Source organism: Alligator sinensis, unplaced genomic scaffold (assembly GCF_000455745.1).
Source record: "Alligator sinensis unplaced genomic scaffold, ASM45574v1 scaffold919_1, whole genome shotgun sequence".
NCBI lineage: Eukaryota > Metazoa > Chordata > Crocodylia > Alligatoridae > Alligator > Alligator sinensis.
In genome coordinates this window covers 408,517-419,578 of record NW_005842191.1, presented here as the reverse complement: position 1 = coordinate 419,578, position 11,062 = coordinate 408,517, and the positions used below count along the sequence as shown (strand labels likewise).

At 39.6% G+C, this 11,062-nt stretch overlaps 1 protein-coding gene across 11 annotated transcripts in view; it reads left to right on the top strand.

The window, feature by feature from the left end:
- GJC1 (gap junction protein gamma 1) overlaps positions 1 to 9,855 on the top strand; it is a 54,888-nt gene extending 45,033 nt beyond the window's left edge. For 10 of the 11 annotated variants that reach the window (XM_025207332.1, XM_025207328.1, XM_025207326.1 and 7 more), the window contains 2 exons: positions 7,272 to 7,348; positions 7,479 to 9,855. In XM_025207332.1, coding sequence (XP_025063117.1) covers positions 7,498 to 8,679 — 1,182 coding nt within the window. In that variant the 5' untranslated portion in view covers positions 7,272 to 7,348; positions 7,479 to 7,497 and the 3' untranslated portion in view covers positions 8,680 to 9,855. Of the gene's footprint in view, positions 1 to 7,271; positions 7,349 to 7,478 lie in introns of those variants that run through there. The other variant, XM_025207335.1, reaches the window with a different exon arrangement.
- The last annotated feature ends 1,207 nt before the right edge of the window (positions 9,856 to 11,062 follow it).

Genomic DNA, 11,062 nt, shown 5'->3' with positions numbered 1-11,062 from the left:
GATGCGGCGGCTAGTAAAGCGACCAAAACGCTGGCTTGCATCCATAGATGCTTCTCAAGCAAATCCCGGGATGTCATTCTCCCCCTGTACTCGGCCTTAGTGAGGCCGCAGCTGGAGTACTGTGTCCAGTTTTGGGCTCCACAATTCAAAAAGGATGTGGAGAAGCTTGAGAGAGTCCAGAGAAGAGCCACGCGCATGATCAGAGGTCAGGGAAGCAGACCCTACGATGACAGGCTGAGAGCCCTGGGGCTCTTTAGCCTGGAAAAGCGCAGGCTCAGGGGTGATCTGATGGCCACCTACAAGTTTATCAGGGGTGACCACCAGCATCTGGGGGAACGTTTGTTCACCAGAGCGCCCCAAGGGATGACGAGGTTGAATGGTCACAAACTACTTCAAGATCGTTTCAGGCTGGACATAAGGAAGAACTTCTTTACTGTCCGAGCCCCCAAGGTCTGGAACAGCCTGCCACCGGAGGTGGTTCAAGCGCCTTCATTGAACACCTTCAAGATGAAACTGGATGCTTATCTTGCTGGGATCCTATGACCCCAGCTGACTTCCTGCCCTTTGGGCGGGGGGCTGGACTCGATGATCTTCCGAGGTCCCTTCCAGCCCTGATGTCTATGAAATCTGTACCCTTTCTTTACTCACCTCATTGGGCCTCCTGGTGAACTATGAGAAATCACTACTTATGCCATCACCAATCTTCCTAGCACTCCTAGGGGCCAGAGAAGGTTCCACAGCCACACAAGCTTGAGTCCTCTCACTTCAGTCTTTACTGAACACAATAAAATTGCACCCAGCTACAGGCATACAAATTATTTATCTTTCTGCCTCTACATAGTGATGCTGCTCCCCACTTCAACTGTGGCTGAGGTCAGCCTGTTTCCCCCTCCCCACCCCCTGCAAAACATCTGATGAACAGGAACATCCCAGTATCGCCCATATCCTCATAGTATGCAACTGGTGACTGCATCCCACCAGTGTTCAGCATGGGGCACATCTTATTACCCTGGCACCAGTTGGGGCACCAATCAGGGGTTCACTTGGGAAGGCATGGAGAACCCATATGGACAATCAGATACAATGGAGGTGATACCCAGCAGACATGGAACTAAATGTAGAGCTCAGAGCCATCAGACAGGAGCGTGTCATGTTCCTCCCTATTTTATGACATTCAGCAGTACAGATACTGACAGCCAATACATTGGCAATGCACATCATAAACAAGCTCTGAGATGCCTGCAGTGATCTGCAGAGGATGTCAGCATTCTTTCTGGGCATTATGAAGTATGTGGTGCTTTCATGTAAACTATGTTACTTAAACTAAAGGGGAACATTTCTAAATTGAAGGTCACTTTTTCTTCCATCTTAGTATTACCTAGAGCAGCATTTCTCAACCCATTGGTCGTGACACAGAAGTGGGTCACAAGAAGATATGAAAGGGTTGCAAACAAACTTTAAAAATGGATTCTCCTTCAAAGGAGAACAACATGGAAAACTGTGGCTTTTCCCTTGCAGGCTGGCAGGCTGCTTGCCCCTACCCCAGACACCCACCCCCTGCCCCACACACTGGGGGCTGAGGCCTGGGGTTCGGGGCAGCGGGGCAGGAGTGAGGGGCACTGGATCGGGACTGGCCACTGATGTTTATGGGTCCTGATACAAAAAAGGTTGAGAACCACTGACTTAGAGGGTACTATGGATTCATTCCTTAGCTACAAATTCTGGTTTGTCTTCTAATCTGTTTTATTTATAATATGTATAAATGACTACTAAGGTAAATATGTACATGTGGATTGTTAATAAAAAACATGTACTTGGCATCTTTATTTTTTTGACAGCACAAGTTTCTCGTGGTTATATCGCTCCCTTCCCCAGATTTTAATGGCTTATTTATAGGCAATGGGATCTAATATCGAATAATTTATCATGTAGCTATGGATGCTGGAGAGATGAGATAGGGAATCAACAGAACCTTGTTAAAAATGCCCAGAATTTGAAGGCAGAATAAGGCAAGTTGTCAAATATCTGTTCAGGAATCTTCTCCAAATTGACATTGACATTGTGGCTTTTTTTGAACTCTTCTCTGTTCTCTTCATGTCACATGAAACTTGCAAGATAGACTGAATAGCCCCAGTTATTTGAGAAGTAGGGTTTTTTGTTTTTGTTTTTGTTTTCCTAAGTACCAGAATCCTTGCACAGAAATGTTATATAAAACAAATCATTGCATTTATTTTATCCAGTACAATTGCTTTAACCTCGATCTGTTTCAACTGTGTACTATTGTAAATGCTAATAGTACAGTGGTTGGTGGAGAGTTGGGTTTAAATCCCATTTCATGTCACAAGTGAAGACAACTTTAATAATAATTTGTTGTCTCCTTCCAGTCTCCATTTGTGAGCATTGTCAAACCTCCATGCTGAAGAGCTTGTCTAGTTGTGGGAAGATTTTGAGTTGGAATTACAGATCCCATTGTGGTGTATTGACAAGAATATATGGGGCGTACTGGGTTTGACTGAACCCAATAACCTGTATTGAGCATGAGCAACAAGATTTTTAGACTTTTAAGTGAAACAAACACTTCCTCCCTAATGCTTGTAAATCTTGTGTTCTCTCGTATTCAAATAAATGAGATTTGAAAGAATAATCATACATTATTCATTTGGATTGGCCTTTTGGGCCCATTTAAATTTCATGCAGCATTTCTGGAAACCTCTGTGGATTACCAACAGACTCATCAGCCATTAATTCCCAAGTTTTTTTTTTCCTATCAGCACACATCTTCTAAATAGCTTGAAAGCAAAAGAAAATGAAATATGACATGAAGACCAGAAATGAATCTAATTTAATTTGGAGAGTGTAGTAGAATGTGGCTAATGAAGAAATCCCCTTCTGTAGCCATTCTGTTAATGGTTGTTTTTTATAACTGTGTGTATGTGCCTCCTCCCTACTATATGACTGGACTATAAGTGAGTTAAATGCTCACTTATGAAATTTGTGGGAGTTGACAGCCCAGCTTACCTTACACTTCTCTGGAAGTTCCAATATAATACGTAGGGGGAGTTTCTCCATACCTAAGTAGGATTTACAGCTGGTGAGAACAGGCAGACTTTACAGATAGTTCACATTAGTTCAGTGCCAGGTACAGGTCCATGAGGGCTCTATCCTCACTAGGCATGGTCAAGTTACGACAGTGTAGATTCACAAAGTCCCCACTGGTTTTTCATTGTCCCTTTAGAACGTCCACCGATTCTTTTTTGGAGGTTGGTGACCACGGTACATAGCTAGACAAAATTTGATTCAGAGGGGCTTGTTCAGGCCAAACTTATTGCCAGAGATAAAGATCATGCATTTTTTAACCTCCCTGTACAGAACAGCCTCCACTGCTTTAAGTGGTATTATGAACTTATGACAAATATAAAGAATGAAAGTCTCCTTCAAAAGCCTTTTCTGGCATGACTTAAATTATTTGAAATTGCTGACATTTGCCTTTTTCAGATGGGTGCCAATGTCCATAAACCTTTGTTTGAAACAATGGAGAGTTATTGAGTTAAATGTTCCCAGAATAGCAAATCTGGGAAGTATTAACGGTACATTATGTGAAGGTTACTGCCATAGCTAAGCCTGCAGTTCGCATGTTTGAAAGGCAGAAATGTGTATTTGTGTAACCATGGTCAGTTTCAAAAGATCAGTAAAGATCAACTTAAAAATCATAGTTCTGTTTGTATTGTTTTATTTCTTGTTGTTACTTTAATTAGACCCTGTTGGACATTTTCTGATTAAATGAGTTTAATTGGAAAATGCTAATTGGTTGAGACTGGTGTGTTTCAGTCATCAGCTTTGAAGATGTTTTGCACAATCTCATTTGAATCCTGCTTGGATTCCTTAAGGACTGCCCTAGGGGTACAGACCTGAGCTAAATTTTGGCTGGCTTGACCTGTAATAGTTAAGATCACAATTACTGACAGAATCAGAGAGAAAGTGTATTTCTACGTGTTTGTGCATTTGACACATGTGAAGTCAGTCTGTTCCAATCTTGATTATGTTCTTCTTTTGCACAACAAAGTAGGAGAAAAAAAACATTTTTAAAAATGTGACTATAAAACCACAAAAAATGGGGAGGGGTTCAAGTTGTGGTGGTAGAAGAAGCAATTTGAAGGGCTTATAAAATAATTAACGTCTAAAAAAATTCCACACTTCAGATAACAGTATCTTTTAAAACTAAGCATTTTCCTTTTGTTGTAAAATGGTCTGTTTTAGAAGACTGGTTATCAACTCCTGAGAATTTGGAATGAATGTTGACATGGTCCCATAACACTGAGTGAATGGGCAGCAAAATGTTAGATAAAGTTCGATATTGCTTAATACAAAATGATGCACGTGGGAAAGAATAACCTGAGATACACATACATGATGATACCCTCTACATTAGCTGTTAATATTGAAGGAAGAAGAGATCTTGGAATTATTGTGCATAGTTCTCTGAGAACATCAGCCCAATGTTCAGCAGCTATCAAAAAATTATTTGGAAAGGAATTGAAAACAGAACAGAAAATGTTGTTATGCCACTGTATAAATCAATGGTATGCCCACATCTTGGGTGCTGTATGCAGTTTTTGTTCTCCCACCTCCAAAAATATGGAAGAACTAGAAAAAAGTACAATGAAGAGCAGCAAGGAGGAACAAAAAGAAAATAAAATAGGCTAGGACATTTCTGCTTAGAGAAAAGACAACTAAAGGGAGCTATAATGGAGGTCCACAAATGTGAAGAAATTGTGAAGAAAGTAAATAAGGATTTATAATTTACAGTTTCTCACAATACCACAACTACCAGACATGCAGTTAAATTACCAGGAAGTAGATTTAAAGCAAATGGAAGGAAGTTATTTTTTTACAATCTGTATGATTAACTTGTAAACTTATTACCACAATATGTTGTAGAGGCTGGCAATTTAACCAAGACTTAGGGAGAATTTAGGCACTTAGGTGGCTTGCAGACGTTAAAAAAAAAAGTGCTTTACCAGAAGAAGTAGTGCATTACTTTAGCCTGGCTCTGCAGCATCTGTAAATATGAGCACTTCAGCAGGGCTTTTTGGTATTGTTAGCTAAAGCTGATTTAATCAGCTATTAGATAAAAGCACCAAAAAAGCTCCACTAAAGCACCCAATCTTTATAGATGTCAGGCAAACCGGGTTGAAGTCACATGCTGCCTCTTCTGGGCATGCATGGGAGCTTGGCGCAGGAATATGTAAAGTGACGTGTTTTGGGGGTTTTTTATGTCTACAAGTACCCTTAAATTCCAGAGTGATTCAGATTAACCCTGCTTTAGAGTTGTGCACCTTCAGTTTGGGCTGAAAAGTTCTCTGGACTTGGACTTCTGCACTTTCCCACACGTCACCTAGTTCAAGCAATCTGAAACCTGAAGTCCACCTTGCATAGTTCCATTCAGCTGAGACTCTTGGAGAATTCTTAATTCACGCTAATGGCAATGGAGTCAGCACAGAGCACAAAACCCATAGCCGCTTTCACTGAAAAATCCAGCAAGTAATTGCATTTACTTTGTATGTAATAGCCTGTTGGGTAGAGCACTGACCCAGATAGTTGGATACCTGGGTTCCATGACCTCCATACCTCCCGTTTCTCAGAAGAGTGCCCTAATCACCACACTATAGAAGAGTTTTGTTTGGGGATGGAGGGGGGAGGGGTGCCATCTATTCCTCCAGCTCAGGCTGGCCTGCTGCACAGCTAAAAATGCAAGAGTCATGACGTCAGAGCAAAAAAAGAAAGGGGAAACCAGGAGTGTTTAACTGTGTATTAACAGGCATTAGTTAAAATATGGAAATAACTCTATGTGCAGGGGCTGGAACCCAGGTTTTCCTGCCTATTAAATGTCTTCACCACCAGGATACTATGTCATTCATTATCCTTTGTGTAGAGAGCCTAAGTACCTCATCTTGAATCATACTTCTGTGTATCTCCCTATTGTTTGTATAAGGATCCCAAGTACTGAAATCCATCGCTTTAGATCACCCTTGAGAGGCAAGGCACCTAATTTTTAGACACTGCTGTGCCTGGGTGGAAGTGCATAAGTGACCGAACTGGATCTAGGCCTTCATCATTTAAAAGCAATTGTACATTTTGTGGCTCATTGGCCAGCTACCACGGTACATCAAGTGTTGTAAATGTACATACCCCTCAATGACTAGTTTCATGTAGCTTAAAGCTAAATCAATCACTTAACTTGACCTTCTGTATATCACAGGCCCTTACATTTCCTCAAATACTCCTATACTGAGCCCAGTGACTTCTGTTTCACTAATGTATAATCTGTGTTTTGGTTAAATCATACAAAAACATATGGGAATAAACTGCCCATAAATATTAGAGCATGGAAATTAGAGGGTTTCTAATTAGAAAGTAAAATTTCTGGGACAGATTTCCAATGAGTGCAGTAAACCCGCCTGACGTTAAATAGAGCTGAATACGTTTATGGATTGTGCTTATGAATTTGCCTTCCACATTCCAAGACTTAGAACTTTGCATTTGGCTGTATTAAAACACGTTTTATATGAATAGACCCAGTTTATCAAGAAACCCAGCATGCTTGGTATGATTGGCTTGCCAGTATCCGTACTTACCGTACCTCACATCCTTATGTCATTTTCAAAATTTCTTGGCGGTGATTTTGTATTTTCTTCCAGATCACTGTGAAAAAGGTTTAATAGCGTCGAGCTCAGTGTCTGTCCATGCTGAATCCCACTACATACGCTAACAGGATGTGATAATTCCACATTGATGGTTTTACTTTTTACTAGTGTTTGGAATCAGCTATAGAATAAAATCCTACTCGGGGCCAAAGCAATGATTCATTTCTGTTACCATTACTTTTACTGTAAAGAAGTAGTGACTAACATCATTTAATTTTCCTTATACCATATAATACAATGAAAAAAAGATGGCTTTTAAAAATATTTTTTCAAATCTTTTTTTAACGCAAATGTGAAACAGTGTACAAGATAGTCCTTGATGTGTTTTAGTGACAATACACAATGAGAATTGGCTTTCCAACTCCTATTAAACTTCATGAAAAATAGGCTTTCAACTCCCTTAAGCTGAATTGAAAATCTTAGCCTAAAAGTCTAAACTGTCGTTTTTATTAAAACTCACAGTACAGGAGCATCAGAATGTTTATTCATTTATTTTGTTGAAATACCTTTGAGACCAGATTTTGCTTGTGCACTGGTACTTACACACATTTTTCTCTTTACTTGTAGTGGATTTTTTGAAAATCTGCAGAGGAACTATAAGATTCGTCAAGCAAACTTTGGCTGGCAGAGGGTCTGGATAACAGGTGACATGGCGAAAGAGTGCAGGGGTAGAATTATTGTAAAATGATTAGTCTTTCAGGCTTTTTTGTTGAACTGTTGATCCTGGTGACACATGTTAAAAATCTTAATATAGTCTCTCTTTTTTTTTCTGAGATAAAACAATTCAACCACCATGAGTTGGAGTTTCTTGACCCGTCTGTTAGAGGAGATTCACAATCATTCAACCTTTGTTGGCAAAATCTGGTTGACAGTGTTGATTGTCTTTCGGATTGTCCTTACTGCTGTTGGAGGGGAATCCATCTATTATGATGAACAAAGTAAGTTTGTGTGCAACACAGAACAACCAGGCTGTGAGAACGTTTGCTATGACGCTTTTGCTCCTCTTTCACATGTGAGATTTTGGGTGTTTCAGATCATTCTTGTAGCCACTCCGTCTGTGATGTATTTGGGCTATGCCATTCATAAAATTGCCAGAATGGTTGAACATGGTGAAACTGACAAAAGAACCAGAAGTAAACCCTTTTCAGTGCGCTGGAAACAGCATCGTGGCTTGGAGGAGACAGAGGGTGACCATGAAGAAGATCCGATGATGTACCCAGAAATAGAGCTAGAAAGTGAGAAGGAGAACAAGGAACAACCACATCCCACCAAAGCTAAACATGATGGCAGGCGACGAATTCGAGAGGATGGACTCATGAAAATCTATGTGCTACAACTTCTTACTAGAACTATGTTTGAAGTTGGCTTTCTTATTGGTCAGTATTTTTTATATGGTTTTGAAGTCAGCCCAACGTTTATATGCAGCAGGAAACCATGCCCGCACAAGATAGATTGTTTCATTTCAAGGCCAACAGAAAAGACCATTTTTCTATTAATAATGTATGGGGTGAGCTGCCTATGTTTATTTTTGAATGTCTGGGAGATGCTCCATTTGGGATTTGGAACTATCCGAGACGCACTAAACAATAAAAGAAGAGAGCTGGAGGACTCTGGTACCTATAACTACCCTTTTACTTGGAACACACCATCTGCTCCTCCTGGCTATAATATTGCAGTCAAGCCAGATCAAATCCAATATACTGAATTGTCCAATGCCAAAATGGCTTACAAGCAAAACAAAGCCAACATAGCTCAGGAACAGCAGTATGGGAGCAATGAAGAAAACATTCCAGCTGACCTGGAAAATCTGCAGAGGGAAATTAAAGTGGCTCAGGAACGCTTGGACCTTGCAATCCAGGCTTACAATAACCAAAACAATCCCAATACTTCCCGAGAAAAGAAGTCAAAAGCAAGCTCAAACAAAAGCAGTGCCAGTAGCAAATCAGGAGATGGGAAGACCTCTGTCTGGATTTAACGTTGTTTGGGTTTGACTTGTACTTTTCTCTTTGTTTATGGTAATCAGCAACTTGCAGAATAATTACTTCCATTAAATAAATATTTGGCTCTGTTTATCTTCAGGGATACTGTTGGCTAATGATCCAGGCACTCAAAAAACTGTTCATGCCCATGTTCTAGGATTATAGAACTTTTCTTGTGTCTTCCAGGTCAGGAGAAGAACAGGTATATTTAAATCATTCTCATTGAACGGTTTACACTGTATGTACAGTATCATGGTACATTTATGCACAATTTTTTTGTATTTGTACATTGAATCTCTTCAGTTACACTTTTTTATATTAAAGAAAAGAAAAAGTAGGTAACTCTTAGCATTTTGCTAGTTTTCTTACAGTGGTCTCTAGACCTCTTTTTCTCTTTTTTGTTCAAATGTGAACCTGTCTATGCTGCGTTTCAAAGTGCCTTGTACATGTCCACAACTTGGAGGATGCTTTTGTGACCAAAAGAGCCTGCTGAGTATTGATCACCTAGGAGCAGAGTGGTGAAAGCTTTGGGGAATGTTTGCTAGTGGTGCCATCGAGTGCATATTTATAAAGTTATTTGAAACTTTTGAAATGGAGGTGTCATGCTAATTAGTAGATGTCATAGTGTTGCACCTGCAGTTTAAATTACTTTTAGAAAGACATATGCATACTATAGTGCATATAATCTTAAAGGAATAAAGCCATACATAATGTAAGCTTTATCCAGCAGGGGGAAAAGAAACCTTGAACTCCTGTAATATGCTTTAAATGAAATGACTGTTTATTCAATAATTCCAGATTGATATGGTATATATGGGAAATATGTATTTCATAAAGTCTGTTACAATATGAAAACACACGAGGGCATTAAATTGTTACAGTGACTCTTGGATAATTGGATTGTATGGAGTCACTCTAAATTGTACATTTTCTGTATTGCATTAGAGAGAAGTTTTGACAGACATAATCTTTGTTTAGAAGAATATGTTGCAAGCAATTTTCCAACTACAAGTGACCAAGATGTTTTACCCCCAAGTCCTCTTCACTCCATCATGTCCAAAGGCCTCGGTTCAGACAGAGCAATATGTAAATTTTGTATTTCTGCTTGAGAGACCAGTTGTGTTTGGCATTCTGAGGATTTGACATTAAACTTAAATTTATAATTTGAAAAATGAGAATGTAGTATTTACTGCCTTTGGCAGTGTCTTTTTGGCAAGGGCAAAGCATTGATGTTTGTGAGAATGCTGATAAACTGTATATACTTCATACTACTATTTATAATTTGTTCGGGACCATGGTCTGTTTCTCTTAAGATTTAGTGTGTTTAATATATATTTGGGGGCAGTTTTAAGGTGAAACTCTTTTTCTGTTGGGAGGTTACCTTAATCTGCCACTGCCCCATTTACAGTCTAATCAGGAACAGAAATCAAGAGGTAAGGCAATAAAGGATGTGAGCTGCTGTGCAACAAAACATTCAACCACACTGTTAAATCTGTTCCTATTCAGGCAAGTGTTTATACACATGTTTAACATTAAAAAAATAAAGTGATAGGATATAAACTTATGCTTAAAGTTAAGCATGTGTTGAAATGCTTTTGCTGAATAGGGATGATTTGCTGAATTGAGAGTTTAAGTTCTAATTTCATGGAAGATTGCATAGTTCCCCCTTCTGTTCCCTCTTAAGCATTCATCCTCAGGTCTCGGCCTGTTTTCATAGATGTCAGTGGCAAAACTCCCATTTACAGAAATGGTCACAGGATGAAGCCTTTCTTCACATGACCAGGTATAAAACTTGCTCTCCTGCTGATTCTCTTTTCCATATTCTTCCTCATATTAGTCTGAGAAGTGAATGACCTATCTTAATGCTTTATCTTAAGTATCCTCCTTTTTATTTGAAGTGAGGTATAGGTCATAGTGTCATCGTTAAAATGCCAAAAGAACTTTTAAACCAAGAGGACTGGCAGCAAGATGAGAGAGATGAATTTGTCACTCACTTTGTGGGGGTGAAAAGGAGAGGGAGGGAGAGTATCACTGTTCTTTTAGTTAAAGAATTTGAAAAGAAGTACACAGCCTGCGGATAAGCAGAAAGGCTTAGCCAGTGGGAAGTTCTGAGTGAGATGGGGAGGCTGAGTGAAAAGCGTGATGTCTGAAAGAGCTGTGGAAAGACATTTGGAGCCTGGAGATAAACACTGACACACAGCTACAATCCACTCATTAGCTCAAATGTGGCAGCACAGTTGTTTTATCCAGCTTCCTAAAAGGGTTATATTGTTTTTAACTCCTTTATGGTGTCTTTGAACACCCTTTAACAAGTAGGATTGTGATAATTCAAAATCCCTTCCCCCTTGCTGCTCATTATATATCCTGCAGTGTTGCAAC